Genomic DNA, 25,266 nt, shown 5'->3' on the forward strand with positions numbered 1-25,266 from the left:
ATAATAATAAAGAATTTTATGAATAACTGAAGAAGAAAATAAGAAAAATAGAAACATCTGATTCGAAAGGGAAAAGCTGAATTTCCGATTGTACGACTCTATATCTGTTGTTAATTTGCTATATTCTTGGCAGGAACAAAATTTATCTTCCTTATTCCTCGTGGAACCCTAAGTACGAATTTTTATAGCAACAGAAAAATTAAAAAAAAAAAGTTCATAATTTTTGCCTTCCCTTGTCTTTATATTTTTTTTTCCCGAAAATCATAAAAATAACTTCAATACTTGGTATAAAATTATTTCATATAATGGTTGTAATAAGAACCAGGAAACTTCACTGGCCGATTATACACTTTAATCCTTCCAAAAAATAATAAAGTACCTATCAACTTGTATTGAAAGTAAAAAAATATTGAAAAAATAAATAATAGTTTCAACAATAGATATCATGGATCGTTTTCAGTTGGATTGGAGAGCTTAAGCATTCTTTAGTCTTTCGGGAAAACGTCTGCATTAATACACTACTATAAATATTAGATAAGGAGGAGGAAACTCTTAACCTTTTACAAACTGCACCTTTTTTATATGAATTCTTTTTTATACCTATCCACTGATATCAGATTAAAAAAAAAATAATAAAAAAAATTCAAGAATGAATAAGAAGTCAACCTAGTACATAGGTTTGTTTGTATTCCATACCATTTCTAATGAGTAAGATAGGTGAGTAATTTTTTTTTTTATATAGTCCTTTTTATTTATTTATGTATACAAGAAAGATTATAATTGATACATGGTACATGTTAAGGTGCGAAAATCTTTTCCATGATACAGTGAAGTAATCTGAATTTTATTTTTTACATATTTGTGATTTTATACAGCAGGAAATTATAAAAAGAATAATCAGACAACAAATTCAATACAGTAAATAAATAAATAAAAAATAGACAATTAATACAATTGCTTAAAAACTAACATATATACAATAAACAAGTTTAGTAAATTTCAGTATATTCACGTACTGTCAATTAGTATATGTGTGCTACTTTTTGCGGGTTTATCTTTTTAGTGATGTCCTGAGGCATTCTATTTTTTGTAGGGGCTGGTTGTCGGAAAATGGGAGTAACAGATAATTTTTTTTTTTTTCACAATTGCTTATATTTCAAGATTTAAGAATAAATTTGATCATTTTTTTAAACAAATTTTATTAGTCGTTTTAGAATAAAATTTACAGAATGAACCGTGTGTGTTAAGAAAAATACTTTTGGGCAGGATGAAGAAAAATTAGTACTAAATCATTTCCACACTGATACTCAACTTCTCTCCGAATTTGGGCCAAATCAAAAGTGTATAGGTGCGCCAAAAAATATTTTACGCACACTTAAGCGAAACTAGTGTACCGAATGTAGTGAATTCTGTACGTGGGCCGTTTGTAGACTAGGGAGTTGGAGCGTTGACTTTAATTGACACGTGACTGCTGCGGCGCCAATTCAAACCCAGGGGGATGAGATCGACAATTTTTTTAGTATCTGTCTCACGAAGCGAAAACTTAACCCCCATCATGGCTAGAAAAAAATGGGTTGGTTATCTCTTGATAAAAACTACAAACTGAATACAGCCGTATAAAAATTATTTATATTTACTCGGTTTAAGATCAATAAAAATCCATATTATCATATTAGACAATTTTGGACTTAAAAGACAAAGATATATAATCAAATATAAATCAATAATTAAATTAAATATAAATAATCAGTTATAATTCTAAAATCTAAATTCCAAAGGTTTTTCTTTTTTTTTAAACCTTATTCTTTAATCTTTACTTTTTTCAGGAATTTATACCCTTTTTACTATATTTTTATTCATTATGTCACCCGAACAGCTTTTCGGGCTCTTCTGCCCATTATCAAGTTTTAAAGATAAAAATATTTACAATTAACATGCAGTTACAATCAACAAATTTTACATTGCATTTTAAAATTTTGAAATTTAGCTTAGTCTCGAAAGATTTTAGAGTTGGAAATGGTTATAAATTAGTAAAATGAATGTATACATGGGCCTACCCAGCGGGGGGCAGAAGAGATCAACTGCACCTCCCCCAGAAGAGAAAAAAATATTAATTTAATGAAAATACATTTTTGTTCAAGTAAATACCGGTTGTAATAACTAATAAAGTACTGTGACAATTATATATAATTTTCTTAACATTTTGGTTCATTCGCCTTTTCCGTGCTGAAATGTCACAACCTGATAGACAATGGCTTGCCCCCCTAGTTTTGATTCTCAGTACGCCCTTGGATGTGTATATAATAAATTATTAAATTATTTGTATGTGAATGTATAAAAAAAAAATCATTAAAATGCAATGTAAAATTTGTTAATTCTAACTGTAAGATTGTTGATGTAAATATTTTTATTTTTAGCACTTGATAATGGGCAGAAGAGTCAAAAACATTGTTCGGATAATATAATGAATAAATAATTAATAAAAAGGATTTAAATTCCTGAAAAAGATAAAGGATAAAATAAATCAATTAAATTAGAGAGGATTACAAAAGGTGTAAATCAATCAGAATTCCTTTCCATTACTTTCACCGCAGAAGAGGAAATTTCACAAGACGCTTACTTATCAATAAAAAACACTTTTAGTAATCCCTGACTGATTAATTGCTAAAAATAAATTTGAGATTTATACTATGCAATTCGTTAGTTACGAGTTTTATCTAGTTTCAATATTTTTAAGGAACAAGTAAGATACAATTTAGTATTTATTTACTAAAATAGAACAAATTTATTTCTAGAATTAATTAATTTATGAGTATTATATAAAATTATGTTAATATGTTGTAGATTAGGCGGAAATACACACAGCTATTTTTCTCTAGGCTATTTCAATGATTTTTAACTTCTAGTAATATAAATTTAGTGGGTGTGAGCTGCTCAGTGGTAAGGAAATGGACTCATAACTCCAAGGACCCGGGTTCGAATCCGGCTGTGGAAGATAATTATAATATGTTTCACTGTAGCTGCTGAGTCAGCTCTGTGGGTTCAAGAGCACTCTAGGTGTTCCGGTTAACCTACGGCAACCGAAAGGTTGAATTGGAAGGGCCACCATCAAACATCATGGCATAATAGCCTACAATATAGGATTAGCGCCCCATGTGGCCAACAGCCAAATCTCACCTCCTCCAGCGCACTCTGTGAAGAGAAACATCCCAGACTAAAGTGGGTGAGAGCCATCTTGTCTTCTGGTAGAAGCAGTTCATTATTCCTTTTTGTCTCTCATGATTCCTGATGATTTTGTCTACCATGAGTGAGTAGAACTCTCTGAGTTGTTCCCAGAAGTAGAGAGGAGAGAGGCTTAGAGATGCAGAGGGAGGAAAGAAGAAGTAAGTCCACATGGCAATCATTAACATTCACCACCACATGGTAATCATCATCAACCACCTCATTATCTACAATTTCTATAGCCCTGTCATTCAAAATTTTACTAACCCTTTAATCATAAATGTTTTCTTTCGGCCACCCACTACACCATTTGTAACTTAAACAATAGAATTTTATTTTTCATTTAATCATGTTCATTTTTCAATTATACAGTCCACTCCAACCCAACCAGCCAACCAAAAGTGAAGTGTGTCCGGCAATTCGGTTGAGGGCATGCTTCAAACACTAGGATCTTCCCAACCTCATAAAGTGGGTACCCTTAATTGGGTAAAGATCTGGCGGTCGAGCATTATTCTGACCAAATTACCTCTTTGCACAACCGATGGTCAAGTAACAGCCCTTCCTCACAAATAACTGGACCCTTGACACTTCGTAGGTTGTAGCGGTACATATTTAATTTAATATAATTTTTCACTCCTTCCATTATAAACTCCCTAGCCACCCAAACCCACTAATTTCTAACTTTGCTTCCTCTTCCATTCTTGACAATCCTCCGAGGCGCCTGAAAAGAAGGTGGCTTGCAAAATGTAAAACGTCATTAGAGTGCTACCAATGGGTAGTTTCTCTACACGCCTGTAACACTCCAATTTATCTGAGAACAGATTTACTAAATGTATTATAATTTACAGTTGTAAATAGCAATAAATAAATATTTAAAAAATATATGTATAATTTTATGATAAAATATTAGTAGTGACAAATGCTTGTTATTTTTCAATTGCGAAACTGCTTCGCTCGCACCTTCTATCCAAAGACTTAAAAGTTAAAATTTGTTAAATTTATCCTTCCTCCTGTTCTTTACGGATCCGAAACGTGGCCTCTTACATTAAGGGGTGAACAGCGCCTCAAGGGTTTTGAAAATAAATTATTACGTAAACTTTTCGGACCGAAAAAAAAAATGAATTAACGGGAGGATTTAGAAGGCTATACAACGGGAACTGTACGGTAGATATCAGATTATATTATCGTGAAGAATAAGATGGCTGTGTAAAATACTCAAGAGCCCAAGAGGAGAAAAAAGGCAGTTATTTCACCCCAACGTTTTATTATTTTAATGAAAACTATGTATAAATACTAGTCAAAATTTAAGAGTCTACCAAGTATAGGTAGGGGGAATAAAAAATGACGGCTGTTTCAAAACGTATAAAACAAAATTTCATTCGGAGCTCTATATCTTTAAAATTACCAACAACACTAGAAACCCTAAGAGAATTGAAATAGTAAATTAGCTAAAATATGAGCGCTAATAGACATATTTACGACCAATAGTTCCCCGGATACAGTCTTTCAAAAAGCAACATTTCATGAAATATATACTGAAAAATCAGTAGTTAGTGAATTTATTGTGGAAAATCCCTATCTCAGGTACCATGAGACGTATATTTGTCTAATATCACTCATATTAAAGCTAGTTAAATGTACTATAATGTAGTTTATAACGTTTATCTGTGTAGGGGAAGTCATTTTTATGATATTTGACAAAATAAATTCACAAAATGTTAATTTCTAGTTGTTCAGATAAAATTTATGAAAATATCCTCACAACTATTACTCCTACGGAGATAAACTTCATAAACTACTTTATAGTACATTACACTAGCTTTAATTTAAGTACTGGCAGATATATTTACGTCTTATGGTTTTTGAGGTATATTTTTTCATACGTTTGCCCGAACAACTGGAAATAAACATTTTGAGAATTTATCTTGTCAAATATCAAAAGTACTACTCCTTTGTAGTATATTAAACCAGCTTTAATTTTAGAGGTAAAGTATATCTGTACGTCCAATGATTCCTGGGAAATAGTTTTTCTAAAATAAATTGACTAACTATTGATTGCTTTTTTGTTATAAAATGTTGCAATTTAAAAAGCTAGTTCTCGGGAGGTACTGAACGTAAATAGCTCTATTAGTGCTCATATTTTAGAAAATTTACTCTACTTTAAATTATGTTATCTTAGGTTTTTTGACGTCGTAGGTAGTTTTAAGGATATAGAGCTCCGAATGAAAAATTATTTTTTTTTAATGTTTTGAAACAGCCGCCAATTTTTATTCCTCCTACCTATAATTGGCAGACTCATAAAATTCGGCTAGTAATTTTACATAGTTTTAATTAAAGTAATCAGAAATTGGGGTGAAGGAACTGCCTTTTTTCTCCACTTGGGCCCTTGTACAAGGAGCACTAGGATAGTAGGACACTGGTTATAATTCCGCCTTTTTAACAATTAGATATATTTATTTATCTATTTAACAAATGAATACATGAAATGATAATATACTGTAAAATACATAATAATATATACCCCAATAGTACCTCTTCATTATAAAACTATGTAATAGTATTTTTAACTTAATTTACTATGTTTAGTTCTAGTTTAATATTTAATTCCTACATATTTACTGTATTTATTTTTATTATTCATATACCTTTAGTTCTTGTTATTTATTGTATTTTATATCTTATTTTGTCCTCTTACCTTTTAATATTCTTAATTAATTAGTTGTTTTTCCCTTTACCTAATGTTTTAATTGCATCATTTTAGTTATTGTACTTTATTTTAGTTATTGTACTTTATAACCCTTTATTATTATTATGTTGTTTATTATATCGCTGCTTTGCTTGAATAGTGGGACATCTGACAAACATATTTATACGGACAGTGGTTCAAAAAAGTATAGGGACATCAATATAGATTTTTATTTTTATATATCGATTTTATCAGATTCTTTACACTATTATTGCTTAGGCATGTGTAAACGTAATTTTCTCGGTATAACTCTGTTTCGGAAACGGTAAGTTCGATCTGGCCCGAACTCAGATAAAAGTTTTAGGTTAATGTAAAATGGGTCTAGTATTCTCAAGAACATGGAAGTACAAAACATTAAAACTCAAAATATTTCAGGTATTTACATATTAACTATTTTTTATCAACCTATAATTTTACATTTATTTATTCAGAACTTCTACAATCAATGACACTGGCAAAAATATCATGAATCATTTGGAAGTTCTACAACTTAAAACAGAATTTGCATTGTGACTATTGATTTATTAACAAGAAATCTTCGATTATCTCTTATTCACACAGAGTACTCGAGATTTCTACAAGTTTTACGAATGTAATGATATTATGCAATTTCCTAATGTAATTTGATAAATCGGGTATGTTTTCACAATAAGCTACCAAGAAGTGTCTTGGTCAGAAATTAATGAGTGATGTAACACAATTTTCTATTCTTGGAATAACCTTTTCCTCATTGCGGGAGTTCTGTGCTATCTCAACTCCTTTCATTATATTTTTTTCATAAGATAGCCAAAGTATATACGTTTTAGGTAAAAATGTTAATACGTTACGCATGTTTTTCCTCGTCTACCTATCACCATGAATTTTAGTTTTCAATAAGAATGTTCTATAATATTATTATTATGGCACTACACTGCCTGCAAGAACCAGGGCCTCCTCCACAACAGCCGATTAAATGAAATGCCTTACAGATAATTAAAATAATATGCGAAATTCCTATTAACTTCAACGTAAATTTGCCTTCAAGGGCGTGGCTTAATGATTCAACCGAACTCTTATTACTTCACCTGACATGTAAATAATAAACTGTTAATGTCTAGCAAGATCATATTGATATTTATATTTATAATCAAAGATATTTAGCAAAGTAGTGCCCGATTAATTCTCATTGAAGATAACCAGACTGAATCAACATAAAGGGATTATTAGATAAAAACAAAACGTCACGAGAAAAGCACACCTAGATGCACTTAGATATGGCAAATATTTATTTATTATTTTTCCTTCTTAACAAAATAAATTTAGTTTATTGAGTTACTTTGTTTAATCTTATTATAGATTATGTTTTGCTTTAATATTATTTTATATTAATATTCTAGTTTATTTAAAAACAAATTTGATCCTTTTTTCTCAACTTTACTCTTTTAAAAACCTTCCAACGTTTCGACCACTCAGGTCAATTTCAAAGTTTGCAAATGTAAATGAAAGAAAGAAGAGAAGTGGTTGATACAAGTTTTAAATTTAAGAAAGAGTTATATAGAAGAAGTTATAGATGGGACAAAGGCAATTAGCTGGTACAAGCACCTTGTACTAAATGTCCTTTGGTCCATTTTACAAACTGGTAATAAATGATTTTTTTCGTTAAATTTATTTTTCGATTAATTAGATTTATATTTGTACAAATCGTCGTACTTTGGCTCTTTACCTGAAATTCTTTTCATGAACTCGATGATTTCATCGTAGCTGTGAACTTGAAAGCTAAATGATTTCCTTAGAAAACGTTTCAATTGTTCAATTGGACTAATAGCGGATGCTCCTAAACAATACCCCGGGCGAAAAAAAATTGTTGAGTACAAGAATATTAAGAATTCGATTTTTTTTTTTTTTTTTTTTTTTTTTAGGCGATTTTATATTTCTGGAAAAAATTTGTGGGAGCGAAATTTAAATTCGTAATAAACATAAATGAGAAAATTATCTATTATATTGATTAAAAACTGACATCCCTGTGTAGATTTAATGCAAAATATATCTTTTTGTTTTTTTAAAATTAACATTCCCTTATGTTATAGGCAGCGAAGATAATTTAAATTTATGTTAGTATATTAAAAAATGAAAGGATTTAATAAATCCAAATTTCATACCAAAAAACGATTCTCTCAATTTTACTAACAGAAATTTTCGGAAAATTTACTATCTTCCTTTCAATATGTTAATATTTGGTTTGTATACTAAGTTAAGTACATCTGGGTCATTCTCATTTTGGTGCTATTTTAGTTACAAAACTTTTCAATGATCATCAACCATTATTTTCTTTTTTCTGTTATTATCCTGTTTTAGAACAACATTTATTTCTCACTTTGAAGTTCCAATGATTAATTGTTAACTAGAATATACTTTATTAGTCTTATAATTGTTATATATAATGCTTGTTGTGTCACTCCCTAGCCTTGTCATAAAGCTGAAACTATAACTTTAGAAGTGGATGATACCTTGAAATTATGACTTTAGCGATGGTACCCTGAAACTGTGACTCTAGAAGTCGATAGTACCAGCGTTCACTTTATTAGAAACCTAAAAACAAATTAGTGTAATCGTTTTAAGAATTTGTATAAAACATCATAGTTTGAATGAAAAAAACATACTTTTGATGGGACATACCAATCAGTATAATACTTTTTACACCTCTCACATAGGTTTCGGTTACTCCCTAACATATTTGTTGAAAGGCCCGCCAATACATCCTCAAAAAAAAAAAAAAAAATCGTGCTGAAAGGTGATCAGGAAACATTAGAAGGCGGAAAATACGTTGTCTCCTTAATTTCCGTCTTTAACCTCTCCGGCTGACTCAAGGAAGTGAAAGAGAATGAAAAGTATGTCGGTATTTTCATTAACGATCACTTCCTTGTGTTTAACAAAGTGATTGAAGTGGTTGGGAGAGATAAGAATGGCAAAAAGGAGAAAACTATATTTCTTTTCAACATTCACTATTAGGACTTTCAATTTTCGAATTTGTTCCATGACCTAAATTTTTCCTTAAAAAAGAGAAGAAGAATATTTCCAAATCTCACAAAAATTGAAGTGAACGCGAAGTTGATGTACTCATTACTTGCCAGTATGATATTTTTTCTTGAAGCTATCGGAATATGCGAGGGTAAGTCAATATTTATCCGCAATTTAGTTATATTTTTGTTTATGTTGGTAGCACTGCCGTTTTGCGTTGATGACGCATGCTTTGTTTATTTGTTGTAATGTCTATGAAAGTTTCAAACTGCTAGTTTAGTTTCGTTTTCGCTTTCTATTTGCACCAAAGAAGAGCAACATTCAGTGATCCGGTTTTTGTGGTCGGAAGGCGTATCAGGGGCCGAAATTCATCGAGGGCTTTCGGTAAAGTACAGGAAGTGTTTTGCCACTAAGGAGTGTCTACGAATGGATTGAAAAATTAAAAAATGGTCGCACAAGTGTTACGCACGATGAAGGAGCCGGACGAACATTTACTACCACAAATGAAGAAAACAGAGCGTTCACGTGAAGTGGTTCTCTTTAGGCAGGCGAGTAACTATTAACAAAGTGGCACATCGTCTGGAAAGTAGTTACGGTTCTGCCTACGAAATCATCCACAAAAGACTTGGGTTTCATAAAATTTGAGCAAGATGGGTCCCAAAACAATCCAGAAACTCCTTAATTTTGAAGTACTGGCTCATCCTCTATATAGTCCCAATCTTGCCCCTTTTTACCATCACTTGTTTGGTCCACCCAAAGAGGCATTAAAGGACCGTCGATTTACTTCGGACGGAGCAATGAAAGAAGGGGTGCATTCCAGGCTCGCAGCTCAACCGACAACCTTCTTTTATGAGGGCATCATGAAGCTTGTACAACGATGGACCAAGTTAGTTGAACAGCAAGGGGACTATGTCTAAAAATGATGTACTTGTAAGTTTCCTATTTGATTTTATAACTATATTGCGGATAATATTTGACTTACCCTCGTATTTTCCAATTAAGTCAATTCACCTAAATATAAAGTAGTTCTAAAAGCTTCTGTTCGTTTCTTTAGATCATGATGAAATTTATGTTTAATTATATAGTATGGTCTAATTAATATGGGTTTATGACATTGGATATTATGTTCTATGTTTGGTTTTATTGTCATAATAGATAAAATAATACTGAAAAGTGAAAATATTTCATGTATTTTTTAACAGGTCGAGTTTTTTTTATAAAGATTTATCATTAACAAATACATATTTATAATTATTCAATTTTTAAATTCAGCTTTTAAATCCTGTCAGATTATTTGAGAGATGATAAGAATCAAGTGATATTAAGTACCACCCAATTGGTCATTGATATGACGTGTTCAATAGAAATTGTTAGATCTGTTTTCGAGAAAATGATTAAAAAAGTATAAAATCGAAGATATAAATGATATTTCTGTTGAGCCCATTTTAGCTAAAAGTTGCCAACTACAAGAAAGAAATTATAGCTTTATAATATCCCACGTATGATACAAATAATTTATACGTTAAATATTCCAAGTATCGAAATAATACTAAAACAAAATAGTGTAGGCTAGTAACACGCCTACGGACGGAGAAGTACAAGAGCCCAAGAGGAAGAAAAAGTAAGTTGTTTTTTACCCCATTTTGTGTGATGTCGCTGTAAAAAAAAAAAAAATTAGTAGTAGTAATAGTAGTATTTTCTAAAAGCAAATATTTAGTAAATTAAAAGTGTAAACTATGTGGAAAAACGTACATTTTACTTAAAGTAATTTTATTCCTTTAAGTAACAGTATATTAAAATTGTCTGATAACCACAAGACTTATGTCGAAACCGTTTCCCACTACTACCATATAATCAGTACCGGGAAATGATTAACAGAACGATAAAAACTAAAAAATATTGTTCACCGTGAATTACAATTGTTCTGTGGTAAACCAATGTCATAACTGATATTCAATAACAAGCGGCAAGATTTCTTCAGTTTTTACTAATTTAAATTGTAACTTGAAAAATATAGTCGGAATTTCAAAATTGGACATAACTCTCATCTTATCCCGGATTCTGATATAGCGCGGGTCTAAAAATAAGATGATACATAATTAGGAATAGTATTTTTATGTTTTCAACAACTTTCAATAACATATCGTTATATTTTTAAGAATTTTATTCCTATTTTTTTTTTTTTTTTTTTTTTTTACATTTTTTAAGTGAAACTTTTTTATACAAGGTAGAGCGAATTCGCCTGGATGAGATGAAAATAGGAACGCTCCCATTTCTTAATAAATAATTGCAATAAGTTTGATAATATTTATGGTAGTTATCCCTTTGCTATAGATGTGGAATATTGCTGGATTGGAACTCTGGTGTATAAAAAATTATTTCTAATATCTAATACTTAAAAAAAAAAAAAAAAAAAAAATAGTTTTTCGAATAACTCGAAAACTGTACCTCTTCTAGAACATTATAGCCACTCATTTAAAAGGCTATTTGATTCTGTATAAAACAAAACATCAAAGATCTTGTTTATTCTTATTTTCATTTATAAGTAGCAAGTTCCGTGATACGTATTTTATACATTTTTTTTTTCGATCCCTCTGAAAAAGAAAACATAACATGGATTACTAAATTTCATACGTAGGAAAAACATAAATCAAATGGAATACAATATTTTTCTACTATAGGTACTCAAAAGTGTCCAGTGAAATAATTATCTAAAGTTTGTGGTGACCATTCTGTGAAGAACACAACTTAAATCTTTGAAGGTGAAAGGTCTCATCAGTTTTGATACGTACAAACCGTAGAGATATACTTTATTGACATGGCTTCCTGTCAATAAAGTATATCTGCTGTCCAAATACAGTGAGTTGCTACAACACAGCATACTAATCTGTCTTAAAATACTACAAAATATATATTAATAAATAAACTATATACATTGGTACAATATTTACACTTATTTTTTTTAATAACTAAATTTCATTAAATTTGGAGTTATTTCTTCTTCCTATGTATTTTTTTTTTCAAATTTGTTGTTTCTGGCACTATATACATACATCAAGTGCCAAAAGTATTCGGAATTTACTTAGACTTACATTTTTTTTTACTAGCCATAGATTTTTTTGAGATCTGATGAGACACATCCTGCTCTGGGTTTGCTTAGCTACTTACTTTTTTCTAGTTAAAGAGTCTAATGATATGATAAATATGTAATATCTAGTATTTTTATTTCGTAATATATATTCTGATATTAAATATCTAATACGGAAGAGTGTCAGACAGTAGAGTTAAATAGTCCAAAAAAGAACAAGAGGCCGTGAGTAACGTCGGTCGTAAACATCAAAGATGTATTAAATATCGATATCCAAGTTAATATATAAGTTAGACGTTAACGTGGTGTAGATTGCAGCTGAAAAACGTCGTATATTGTAACCTAAGATAAAGAGTCGTCAATACTCGGGTTATCGACGTACACTATGATCAATTATTAATGCTTTGCCGCCTTTTTGGAGAATGCCCATACACCTCCAAATATTTTAGCAGAATTCTCACAAAGTGGACACCTCAAACCTCAGCCAAGTATTTCAATGTATACCTTCAAGTACCAACGGTAAAAACGGTTGTATTCAATTTGATTTATGTAACATACACGTAATGCAATTTACTAATTCATGTTTTAGAGAGATGAGAAAAAAAAATGGAGGATCTAAAGTAAACATTTACTTTTTTTTTTTAAAGTGCTTGTTACTCTCTAAAATAACATAATTACTTTAATTAGTACGTTGTTCATTCCTCTTGACAACGCAACGCTTTTCAGAAAATAAGTTCACTAATCTGGAGTGCACTCATTCCTTGGGTCTCCACTCGATCAGAGACGGCCCTGAACGTGGTTTAGAGCACGATGCAATTGTATGAGGAAAACAGGAGCGTTTTTCAAGTTCTTAGAACTTCATTAGAACCAGCAGCTTAGGGTTCAATGTTCCTCCTTGTCATTGAAAGATTAAAGTACAACTTTCCTGCTATAACATACTCAGCACAAATTAAAAATGAATCCCAGAGAGATTAATAAAAAAATGTTTAGTGATTTAATACAGGTATAAAAAAATCTTATTACTTTTTGATAATTATATATTATAATGATAAATTAATATTTAATTCAGTATATCACATACCTGAGCTGGGAATTTGATTAAATAACGAATTTATTTAAATTAACAGATTTATTTAATTAAAAGTACTTATATACTTTTAAATAAATAAATAATTTTAAAGGAAATTTATTTATTAAAAAAAAAGCATATTTAAACTAATACCTATCCATTAATTTTAACTTTTTGTTTTTCTTCGTTCATGGGGTCCATTTTCGGGTACAGAAGACGTAGTTGTTGAAAATACAATAGAAAAATTGCACGTTTGCTAAACATTAAATTTAACTTTTCGGATTACTTCATTCTTGGGGTCCATTATTGGGATATGGGCAAAGCTGGAAATTTAATTAAATAAATTATTAGATTAGATGTTTAAATAAATACTTTTAATTAAATAGATGTATTAAAATACTTTATTTCATAATAATAATAACAAAAAAGGCAGAGTGAAGCTGAAGGTTCTATGCCAATACCATCAATTGTTCTCTATTCAGGACCCTCTTATTGACTTTCTAACGACACATAATACTTCTACTCCTATATTACTACTTTTATATCCAGAAATGTATTATCAACCTGAAAAAATATTCTTCCTCTGATCTCCTTAAGTTAATTATCAAATCCTTCCATAATTTTTATTGTCCATTTTTCACTACTGGTAAAAATGTGAGGTGATTAATTAATTTTAAAAAAATTAGAGATACTTTAGAGGATGCCATTTTGAAAAATAACTTCAAATATTTCATCAGTTGATCAGTTTGAGGGATCAGAAAAAATAGAAAAGATGTAGAAAACCATAATCTGAAAATAATCAAGTCCAAGTCCTGTAACTACTTAGTCATCTAAAATAAAAAAAATATTTATTAGTCATAAAAATAAATAATATAGTACCATAACTATCAATTATAGATGGTACATTCAATTTACCTTAATTTTTTTACCACAAAAATAATAGATCATTTAAAATGTTAACTTTAATTTTGTAAAGGATCCAACTTCTTTGTATTACTGCTGTTATAGAAGGATAGAATGAAGTAAATTCAATGATGAGTTGTAATTGAATGAAGATTAATAAGAGAAGATGGTCAGGGGTGTGTTCAGCAAAAATATACAAATAAAAATCTTATTGGTTCATGCCGACATTTCAACCTGAATTTCAGGCCTTCATGGGCTCAAAAACCAAATAACAACCATAACTTAGAGAAACATAAAAATAAAATAATAATAAATAAACTTAGAAATATATATAACGATAAATTAAGTAGATAATAGTTGAACCAGTTTCGCTAAAGGCCTTTACAACTTCTGAATCTTCTTGTCTAGTTCCTTGAATTATGTGAACAGCTGCTTATTTATTCACCTCTTCTATTCACCATTTTTACATAGATCTAAATATATTGGAAGATATTAAAACTAGATTAAAAGAAGTTGGTAGGAAGATTCGTTAAAGAAACAGATAAGTTTGTGAGGTTCTACAAATAAGACAAAAAAGTCAGTATACATTAAAAATAATTTTACTTATGTCTAAGTGTTTTCTTTATTGATTGTACCATCCAATCAACTTCATGAATTACATCTATAGTCAATGATATTACCAATATTATAAAATAGGATTAATTTAAAAACTAAACAAGATAGCACTATGATAAGTTCTGAAACAATTCAAAGAAGCCGAGATGGGTCTCCATTATTCTTCTACTTTTCTGATTATACAAAAAAAAAAAAAAAAAGGAATAAAAGTAATTGAAGCTAATGCTTCTATGCGCACAACTAAATGCAATCTTGATACCTCTCAAAAATAATGAAAATATCAAAACATTTACTAAAGAAAAAATCTATAATATTCTTGATCTAATAAATACAAATTATTTAAAGTTTAGGTTAAGGGGACCTAAAAGAAGAGAATGAAACTGATGACAATTTGCAAAATTTCATAAGAATATTTATTTGGATAAATTTCTCAATTTAAAAAAATATATATTTCTTGCATTACTATCAAGATAAAAATTACATATAAAATAATAATTTAAATATTTTTGCATTTTTACAAATTTACAATAAAAGTTCTTCATGTACACTTTATTTTACATCTTACTCTTCGATACATAATCAGCTAAATCATGGCGATCCAATTCTTTAAAAAGTAAAATAATTTTGTCCAGATTTAAATTAGACATAACTGGGCAGGACTGAAGTAGATCAAAACACCTATCTATTTCTTCTAGATATTCTGCTCCACCTCTCACTATGAATGAAAAGAGAAAAAAAATCAAACAAATTAATTATAGATGAATTATGCATTAATAAAGCAAATAATTTTATTAATTAATCAAATAAAATCATTAAATAATGAGAAGATAGTTGACCATGGTTAATATATATCAGAAGATGGTTGGGGGTGCGGTCCAAGAACACAAATAAGTTAAAACGTATTTATTAGTGCCAATGTTTCGGCCAGAATTTCTAGCCTCCATCAGGGCTAAGAAAAAGAAACAAGATGACAACCAATGAATAGAAGGATATATAGAATGATTATAAAATAACTAACATTAATAGTTCAAATATTAAAAGAAGATAAAGGCTGTATGAGAAGAGTAATATTAAAATTAAGTAAGAGAAAAGAACAATTAATAAAATAATAATTTTCATTTTGTATATATCTTTACTAACTAGAGTTTCATACATAATTTTATTATTTGTTTTTTCCATTTACTTAATTTTAATTTTTTAGTTTTTTGTTCTTAGCTCTGATGAAAGCTGAAAATTCTGGCACCAATAAATAGGTTTTTAAGTTATTTATGTTCTTCTCCGACAGCACCCTCCCCCCAACAATCTTCTTATATAAGATCATTAATTAATTAATGAAATAAAAGATAAATTTTAACACTCCTTGTCATCACATATTGTTAAACAAACAATAATAACTACATTGTAATATTTTAATCATAGCTTAAAATATTGTCAGAAAAACATGGTCACACTAACTTAAAGGTATGAATGTACTTTTACTCAATAAAATATTATTTTATTTCTAATAAATAAAAATTTGTGATGCTAATAATATAACAACCAAAGAATATAATCATACCTTTCAATAATAATGAAAATATCAAACATTCCCAAGCAGAAATCAAAACTTTTTCATTTATTTGATCGGACATATGAGATAATTCTGGAAGGCTGAATTCTAAAACCTTGACCTAAAATTAATTAAAAAGACAATAATACAAAAGAATAATAAAGTAAGACATATAACATTAGGAAAATAGATCAACTATATATATATATATAAAATATGTATAACAACTTTCTTTGGAATCCTTAGAGTGTAGCCATACCTATGAAAACACTTTTAATTCCTTGGTTCAGTAAACTATCCGATCAGTCGTACCTTCATAATCTGTGTCATTATGATTGATTTTCATAGCAGCAGAATTTCAACATTTCAACTCTCACTTTATAACCTAACTCTTTGACTTTTCTTTCTTATTTTTCCGTTACTAAGAAGACAGGGATGCATAGTATAAAATTTATTTAATCATCTCTATGTGAAATGATATTTTTAATTTATGGGTTTAAATCTAAATATTTGAATGATTTTTGTTAAGAATCCAGAACAATGTAGTATAGATAAAATAAATACTGATTGCCATACACTAGTTATCAGTGATATATAACAGGAATAAGAACTTGTAAATTGTGTTATTTTATGTGTACGAAGTGGATTAAGTTTTTAAAACTAAAAAAATAATTAACAATGAATATTAAATATAAAAAGACAGCAAAATGATAATGGAAAGGAAAAGAATTTAATTTGTTGGTCAATACCACACATTTAGTCAGTTCTTTCAGAAAATTCACTCGGGCAAGACTTTAGTGATCTCGCCAGAGAAAATTATTTCAATCCATATATTAGTACAAGATTTTCTTAAAAATTAGAAAAAATTCACTAAATGTCAAATACGACAATATAAATAAATAGTGAACTATTTTAATTGTGATCATGATCACATAAATGTAAAAAATATTTCAAGTGTAGCTGTAAACCTGAAAATAATTATGAAGAAGTCATCTCAACCAAAATTTTATTTGATGTAATTTAATGTTTATATTTTCTCTCTTAAATTTTTGTTGTTTTTGTTCGTAAAAGAAATTATATTAGTAGATTAAGTTATTAAAGACTGAAAAAACTCATTAACAATTATTTTTAAACATAAAGAGACAGCAAAGTGATAATTAAAAAGAAAAACTTTCATTTGTTTTACATTATTGGACCGCATCAGGCACTGGCAGAGCAGATTGGGTTGCTTCTCAGAATTCACACAGGCAAGGTGTTTGTAGGTCTGGCCAGAAAAAGTTAATTTGTTTTAAATATTTAGTTGCTTCTCAGAATTATTACCAACAATATATACACATGGCAGTTGTTCTAGAGAATTCACACTGACAAGATGTGTTTTAATCTTATATACAATTTAAGAGTTGAATACCAAATAGTTCATAGCATTCAATTTAAAATTAAGGTAAGGGACTAAGTAGACATATGATTCACCTTTTTGGCAACTAAAAGAAAGTCGAGGAGATTATTGCTTTTGATTCATAAACCAAGGAAATTATTTATTCCCAGAAATATTATTATAAACATTATTTTAAGAAATACAATCACATGTTGAGTGTAACCTTTATCTTTTAAATAATAAAAACTTCATACCATACTAAGAGAAGTCATATTAATTAGTAGTGATTCCCAAATAGACGCATTCCATATTTTGTAAGTTATGCAAAGCTTTGCAGAAAGTGGAATTGCTCCAGGACAGGAGCGTTTAATCAGAGTAGTGACAATTTGTTCTTTAGAGCAACTTTCAAATCCAGCAACTGAATAATCCAAAGCAAATTTTTCTAAATCAGAAATGAATTCCAAAGTCAACATATAATCCCTGTAAAAAAACAAAAAAACAAATATCTTTAAAATAATTTAGCAAAGTGTACTTAATAACATCAATTAAATAATATATAGTCTATTTCAAAGTACGAATACACTAAATATTAATTTATCACTTATCAGTATGGTCAATTTAACCTTAGAGTTGGGAAACAATTAAGTTAATGAAAGACTCTCCTTATTACAAATAAGTTATTGTAATTTTTTTTTAAAATAGGAGAATATTGTATATCATTGGTATTTTTAATATGAATACTAAATAAGGAAATGCTATTGTATCAAAACAAGGTTGTATTAACCCTTTTAGTGCCGGAGGCTTATATATATTGGCCTTTGGTGCAATGATGAAAAGTGCTAGAGACGATATATATACCTGCACCTTGCAGCTTTTTACTATTCGCATTACTGGAGAACTTTCTAATTTCATTATAAGATGATTTAAACAAATAGTTTTTCAACAATGTAAAAAACGTTTCGTAAGAGATAATCCATCTGGCGTTTACTTGGAGTTACTCATTATTTTTGTAATGCAATATTATTTATTTTGCTACAAAATATATCGAGAATGCAAAATATATAAATAGTAATAAATATCCTACATAAATTATGATGAAAAGATGACTTTTCGTATGTGCAAATATGTTTTGTAACAGAGAACTCAATTTTTATTTTCTTTATGATCATTTTTTTATTCTCTATTTTTTTCATAATACACTGCTTTTTGAATTATGTAAATATTGTTTTTTGTTTGGTTTTTATGAGTCTTTTTCCAAACCCTGGTAAATCCGTGATATTTGGCTGGTTATCTTCGCATAGACACCTCTTTTTCGCCTGGCACTAGAAGGGTTCAGCAACAAAGAAAGATAACTATGCTAATCAGATTTCAAATCTTCAGTTTTTGTTCTATAAATTGCACAAATGAAATGGTTTGTTAGAAATTGCAATATGTATGATGATAGGACAATGGCGATGAAAGGCATCTAATAAATGATTATAAATAAAGAAATTAGAATACCTGATGGAAGAAATATCTCTTGCAGTCAAAATTTCCAAATCTTTATTACTATTGATAGCTCTAAGGCACTGAAGGGCTCTTAATCTTGTACCAGCTGATTTAGTTTGTTGTTCTTGACCGAATGCAATGTTGACAAGATGGTTTTCCAGTTGGCGAATTTCACTATAGCCAATAAGGATATAGCATGCCCTAGAATTAGAATTATTAACAGAAAAAAAAAAATCATTATTGAAACATGTCTAAAAAGTATAAAAATAAATTATGACAATTTGAATGATTTATTCATTAAATAGGAGTATGAAAAAAATTCTTTGGCGAGATCAATTCTCTAATATATCAATAGAGAACACCATAGGTCTATTAATGGTGTCATCGGAGATCTCCGCCCATTTACAAATCGCCTATTTATTCACTTTAAGTAATAATAGTTATTTATTAAGAGCAGGTAATAGTTTAAAAAAATAAACATTCATGCAGGACTTTTGGCCAAACATCTATTTTTCTCTAAAATTTGATACATTTTTGATTGAACAAAACAAAACTAAAATATCTTTTCAAATGAAACTTTAATATAACGAAAAAACAGAAAATATTGTAGAATAACAAGTTTAGAGAAAAATAATAAAAATAAAATAAAATTAACCTAGTAAGTGATAAGGGGGAATTCAAAGACAACAGGTGAAGCGAAGACAAATGGATTCCAAATTATTATTTTATTTATTTGATTAAAATTAACCCTAATTCTTGTAATATGTAGTATTTAAACTAACTTTTAATATTTTTGAAACTAAAATGTTTTTATAAAATAATTATTGAAGAGCTCTCTCTCTCGCTCTTAAAATGTTTTAACTAACAACTTTAATTTTTCAACTTTTTAGAAATAAAAGTCTTTATTTTGACCAAATAATTAAATTTTCAGTTTTAGATTCTTTCGTATCATCTTCCTTCTTTAAGGATTAAGTACTGATTTGTAGCTATAACCAGTCATATTAAGTAAAAACAAAACTTTTTAAGGTTAAATATTGTTTTAAATTTTGCAGTTATAACCTTTTTAGATGGAACTCCTTCTAATCTTATTAACTTTATATTTATTTCCATAATTTGACCTAATAATGGACTATGGGGGAGTTGACTTGTTCATGGATGATGGAGGATCAACAACTCCGTACCTAATTCAAGTTTTTAATAATGAATCTGTTGCCCAATGCAAAAACAATTGAAGACTTGACATCAATAACTTGAAAGGCAAGCTAAATGTCATTACCAATAACCAGAAAAGTAGTTATTAGCTTGCTTTTTAAAGTTAAATTAATTTTCCTTTTTTGGCACTTAAACCATTATTGATAACTGGTCTTCAATTTATATTCAAAATGATATTGACCATGCAAATAAAAAAAAAATTGACAAAAGACCAAAGCTAAGTATTTAATATAATAATTTACACTTTAAGTAGGTTTGACGATTTTGACATAAGTAGTACCAGCACTAAGCCACACAAATTTGCTAATTTATATTACAAGGATGATCAAGTTTTTTAATCTAGTATCAATAGCTACCAATCTAATGTTTAAAAAAATAACAATTTCAGAATAATTACTAGATAGGTTCGACTTCCTAAAAAAAAAAAAATAGATATTAATTTGAAACATTACCTGATAATATTATCTGAATAATTCACAGCAGATGAAGGAACTACAAAGCTGTCTTCGAAAGAATTATTTAATGAACTATTAGGTTGTAACCAATCTGTTAATAGTTCGGTTATAACAGATTTCAACTTAATGTCATATAAATCAGCAATACGTTTCACAGCTTTATTGATGTCTGGAATTTATAAATATATAATAAAAGCATAAGTTGAAATATAATTAGCAATATATAAAAACAATAATTGGTTAATAATTTTTAAAATATTTTTATTTGGTTTATAAAGTGATAATAATTTTAATACTCAAAATAATATAAAAAATCTCTGCTCGGTACCATAAAGTAGAACTGTACTATTGAATAAGACAAACAAAAACAAAATTTTAATTTTGAATACATAACATTAGAGATTATCCTTATAATAACAGAATAGTTTAAATAAAATAATTTGTATCAATGTCTCAACATTGAGACTTATCTCAAACATTCTTGATTATTACTTTAAATGTCAAAATCATTTCGGCCAACCTGAAGGAAAATCTTAAATATAAATTTACACTTCACATCCAACAATTAAAATCTTTTTGCAGACTATTCTGTCTAAGTCAATACATTTAGTCAGATTTATTTTGACACTTTTCCATTAAAATTTAAAACTTTTAATTACAGATTAACTTAAGACTATTAGAGTGATAATGAACTATCAACTTGAAAACTGACATTTTTGTTACTGGATCAATTAAATTATAACAACAAATGTTAAAATCTGTTAATCATGGTATAATAAAATAATATATAATATTACATGTTATAAATTTATTGTGACTAGTAAAGATAAATACTCAAACATTAATATTATAAAACATTCAAATTGTATACTTTCAATGAAATAACTGATATTAATAATTGACCTGGTTTAGGTGCAGTGAAGTTTGTTGTCCTGGCAACAATTGAAGGATCATGATATAAAGCAGTGATAAGATTTGCGGGTTGTAATGAAACAGACAAGTATTCTGGTTTCGCAAGTTGATATTTGTATAATATATGATAGGTAGAAACTGTCAAGTATTTTTTCTCAGCCTAATAACAAAAAAAAAAAGGAATATAAAAACCAATCCACAATGAATGACAACTTTATAAATTAAATGACAATAAGAATAAAATAAATTTGTTAATAAAACACATATGTGTGCACAGGCTACTATGAAAGTATTACAACTTCATTTTCTACAATTTTTTGATATAATAGCTTCCACAGCCTAAAATATACTTCTCCATCCTAAACCAGTTTTCGAAGTTCTACCACCTTTCTTCAGCGTACACTCGACATCCCAAGTCCTCATCCCTTGTGAAACGCCCCCCTTCAGCTAGTTTTTCACCTGAGGGAAAAGCACGATCTCGTAGAGAGCTAGGCTATAGGGAGGGTGCTGATAGCTTTATTCCAGTGATAGTAAATATTCTGTGTTAAGTTTGGAATGATGTTCTGGAGCATTATCTTAGTGATATAACCATAAACCCCTTGTTCAGTTATGCCGTTGTTTCTGGAGAGTCTACACTACTATAGATGTATATTCCTTGGTATTCCACTTGCCTGTGACAGCCTTCTGCATTTCTAGCACTATTTGCTCCACAGCTTTTCTCACTCTAAAAAATACTTCCACCATTTTCTTCAAATACCCACACTTTTTTCTGAGTCTTAGTTGAAACTTCATTAGTTTGATTTCTATAAACTTCACTTTTTGCAAGCGTCCACAAAGCATACACACGTACTCTATACATCTATTTTTATGAGCATATCTGAAATTTACTTCATAAATTAATAAGCTTATAACAAGGCGATTATAAATGGCATATTGCATTACCTTCGCTAACCCAATCCTAGCATTTTCTGATTTTTCCATTGCATACCATTCCTGAGCTTTTAGGTAACATCTCTGAGCAGCATCAACTCGATCCGCACCTGGAAAATATAAAGTATACGATCGTTTCTTATGACAATAAAATTGGTTTGTCGAATATTCACTTATATTTAAAGAATTTTAATGTACCTGGTGGCATTATGTAATTTACAACACAATAGGATGCTGCAACAGCATTTTCTATATTTTTTATCTTACTAATACATTCGTCTATATCATCCATGAGTGATTTATATTGAAAATGTAAATTCCATTCAGAATTATTTGGTATTTCTCCTTTCTAAAAACAAATACATAATTTTTATTTTAACAAAAAAATAATCATTCGTGTTTTGAAAAATGTTAATTATACAACTAAATTCATAGCCATGACAGCCTAATGAACAGATTGACAGTAATGAGTTATGTATTTTAACTTTCAATAGTTTTTACATTGTTCAACAAATAGCATACCAAGTTCATAATGGTGAATGAGCAAATCACATCTTTGTCCAAAGAGACACTGAACCACATAGGAGCATCTAACCATAATTTATACGTTTTGAGACTCAATTCTGGTTCTGTAAAACAAAAATAATATCAATAAATAAAAACACTGTACAAAGGTTATTTAATTTGTAAATATTGTTAATACATATATATTTAACAATTATTGCTTTGAATATTAAATGATAATGTATTTTTGTGTCAACAAGAAAGACAAAATCTCATTCATAGAAGGAACAAGAGAAAATTTCTATAGATGTATATTTTTTTGTTATTCAAATAAATAGTATTAGTAGAAAATAGATTTACATATTTGAGTGTCATCATGATGAGATAATTACGAATAATACGCTATGTTTTATTTTATGATATGACTGACTAACGTCCAAACTACCGCAGAGTTTAAGTGTGAAGTTGTTGCAGTAGAACTGTATATTAACAGTAATCGTACCTTTTCGTTTATTATTTTTAATTTACTTGTATCAGATCTTATTTCATATATTCTGTTAATTATTGTTGTTTATTTTTATCTTTTCAAATTCATTATATTTTATGATGGTTTACTTTTATTTTGTATTTTACTCTAAGACTCTAAAGGCTAATTTAACGCCTCTAATATTATTCTAAAAGGATCAGTCCCAGAATAAATAAAGAATATTATTATTATAAAGGTAAAGTATCCTAACCCAAATAATATAGAACTATACTGAGATACTAACTTATTATTTTCCAGGGATCGTCAGGAGGCAATTGTGCAAAGGGTAGGCGATATTTCGAAATCTGAGGTACTGTAGAGACATCAGGAAATGAATGAAACCAATTATCTGTCTCTTCACTAGACAGAACACTGAAAACAGAAAGTATTAGGTATTTATATCTATAAATAAATCATAAATAAAATATCTTGTCCTAAATTAAGAACTTTATAAAGGGGATTATGAGGAGATGATCGGAAGTGCTTACAGTATTGATAAAAACAAATAAGTAAAACTTACTTCTAAACAAATTGACTTATTTGTGCTTATCATTACTGACCATATCTCCGACCATCTTCTCATATTGCTTCTATAGTAAACAATATACACCTCCCTATAAAGGAGATTATACGATCAGTAGAAAAATAATTTTTGATATTAATGGGATTTATTAAAGTAATGTGCAAAGAAATTGTTTGTTAGAAAAATATTATTATTCACTTCCTTTGACAAGAAATATTGTTACTTTATATCAAGAAAAACTTAGCATCAGAGGAGAATATAATGAACTGAATTCTTAGTTTAAATATATATATGAAAAACAGAACAGAATGGAAGGAGGTATTTAACCAAAAATTTCAATACCTGTTTTCACAACAACCTTAAAATTCAATAGAAGTTAAAAATAAAATTGATTGTAAGATATACTATAATTTACAAATGTTCATATTTAAATAAAAAATAATTTTAAATGTTAAAATTGGTAATTAATGCATCTTAAACAGTCATGGTGTCTACCAATTTTAATAATTGAAATTCTTAACCATTCTTACTTTTTCAAAGATTTATCTGAAAATTCCTGACCTTTTTTACTTTAAACATACCATGTGATTACAAGAGTCTGTCAGATTTCCCTCTGCCTTAAATATCAATTCTCTACCATCCATCAAATATAGAACTGAAATTATTTGTTGACCAATTATACTACATTATTATACAAACATATTTTAAGATACTAACCTAATCCTTTCATATGACATTAGGAATAATAACAATTGAAGGTGCTGGCGGAACAATTCTTGATGTGATGGTGACAACTTGATAATGAGATCAACAATCACTATGTGAACTTCATAATAATAAAAATTTACCTAATCAGAAGAAAAATTATTATTCAGAGTACTTAACAAAGATGATTTCAATAAAAAAAAAAAAATAAATTACCTTTTGGAATACATTTTTTTTTAGATAGTCAACCAAGTCATCACTATTTCTTATTAGTGCTTCAATTTGAGAACATTTTAAAAACAAATCATCCTTCTTTGTAAGAAGCTGCAATTCTATAAAGAATAAAATGTGACTATCTATTGTTTAATTTACTCATTCAGAGGAAATCACAAATATAACTTAACTTAAAATTAACACCCTCAATACTAATAATGAAATACATTATTT

At 28.7% G+C, this 25,266-nt stretch overlaps 1 protein-coding gene and 1 long non-coding RNA gene across 6 annotated transcripts in view; one reads left to right on the top strand and one right to left on the bottom strand.

Moving 5' to 3' along the window:
• The first annotated feature begins 667 nt into the window (after positions 1 to 667).
• On the top strand, positions 668 to 25,048 carry LOC106685217 (uncharacterized). 3 transcript variants are annotated; one of them, XR_010845190.1, is made up of 3 exons: positions 668 to 717; positions 23,850 to 23,983; positions 24,855 to 25,048. It is a non-coding gene; the product is annotated as an uncharacterized lncRNA (long non-coding RNA). The 3 variants fall into 3 exon arrangements; XR_001343814.2 differs by lacking the exon at positions 668 to 717 and adding an exon at positions 8,962 to 9,116; XR_010845189.1 differs by lacking the exon at positions 668 to 717 and adding an exon at positions 9,135 to 9,895.
• rod (rough deal) overlaps positions 15,060 to 25,266 on the bottom strand; it is a 39,950-nt gene continuing 29,743 nt past the window's right edge. For all 3 annotated transcript variants that reach the window (XM_014427778.2, XM_067053716.1, XM_014427779.2), the window contains 12 exons: positions 25,036 to 25,151; positions 24,832 to 24,962; positions 23,836 to 23,963; positions 23,084 to 23,190; positions 22,760 to 22,910; positions 22,574 to 22,671; positions 21,623 to 21,791; positions 20,717 to 20,888; positions 19,065 to 19,253; positions 17,819 to 18,044; positions 16,199 to 16,310; positions 15,060 to 15,355 (listed from right to left, as the gene is read on the bottom strand). In XM_014427778.2, the coding sequence (XP_014283264.1) occupies positions 15,195 to 15,355; positions 16,199 to 16,310; positions 17,819 to 18,044; positions 19,065 to 19,253; positions 20,717 to 20,888; positions 21,623 to 21,791; positions 22,574 to 22,671; positions 22,760 to 22,910; positions 23,084 to 23,190; positions 23,836 to 23,963; positions 24,832 to 24,962; positions 25,036 to 25,151 (1,760 nt within the window). In that variant the 3' untranslated portion in view covers positions 15,060 to 15,194. The remainder of the gene's footprint in view (positions 15,356 to 16,198; positions 16,311 to 17,818; positions 18,045 to 19,064; positions 19,254 to 20,716; positions 20,889 to 21,622; positions 21,792 to 22,573; positions 22,672 to 22,759; positions 22,911 to 23,083; positions 23,191 to 23,835; positions 23,964 to 24,831; positions 24,963 to 25,035; positions 25,152 to 25,266) is intronic.

Source organism: Halyomorpha halys, unplaced genomic scaffold (assembly GCF_000696795.3).
Source record: "Halyomorpha halys isolate HHAL.00 unplaced genomic scaffold, Hhal_1.1 Scaffold670.1, whole genome shotgun sequence".
In the NCBI taxonomy this organism is placed as follows: Eukaryota; Metazoa; Arthropoda; class Insecta; order Hemiptera; family Pentatomidae; genus Halyomorpha; species Halyomorpha halys.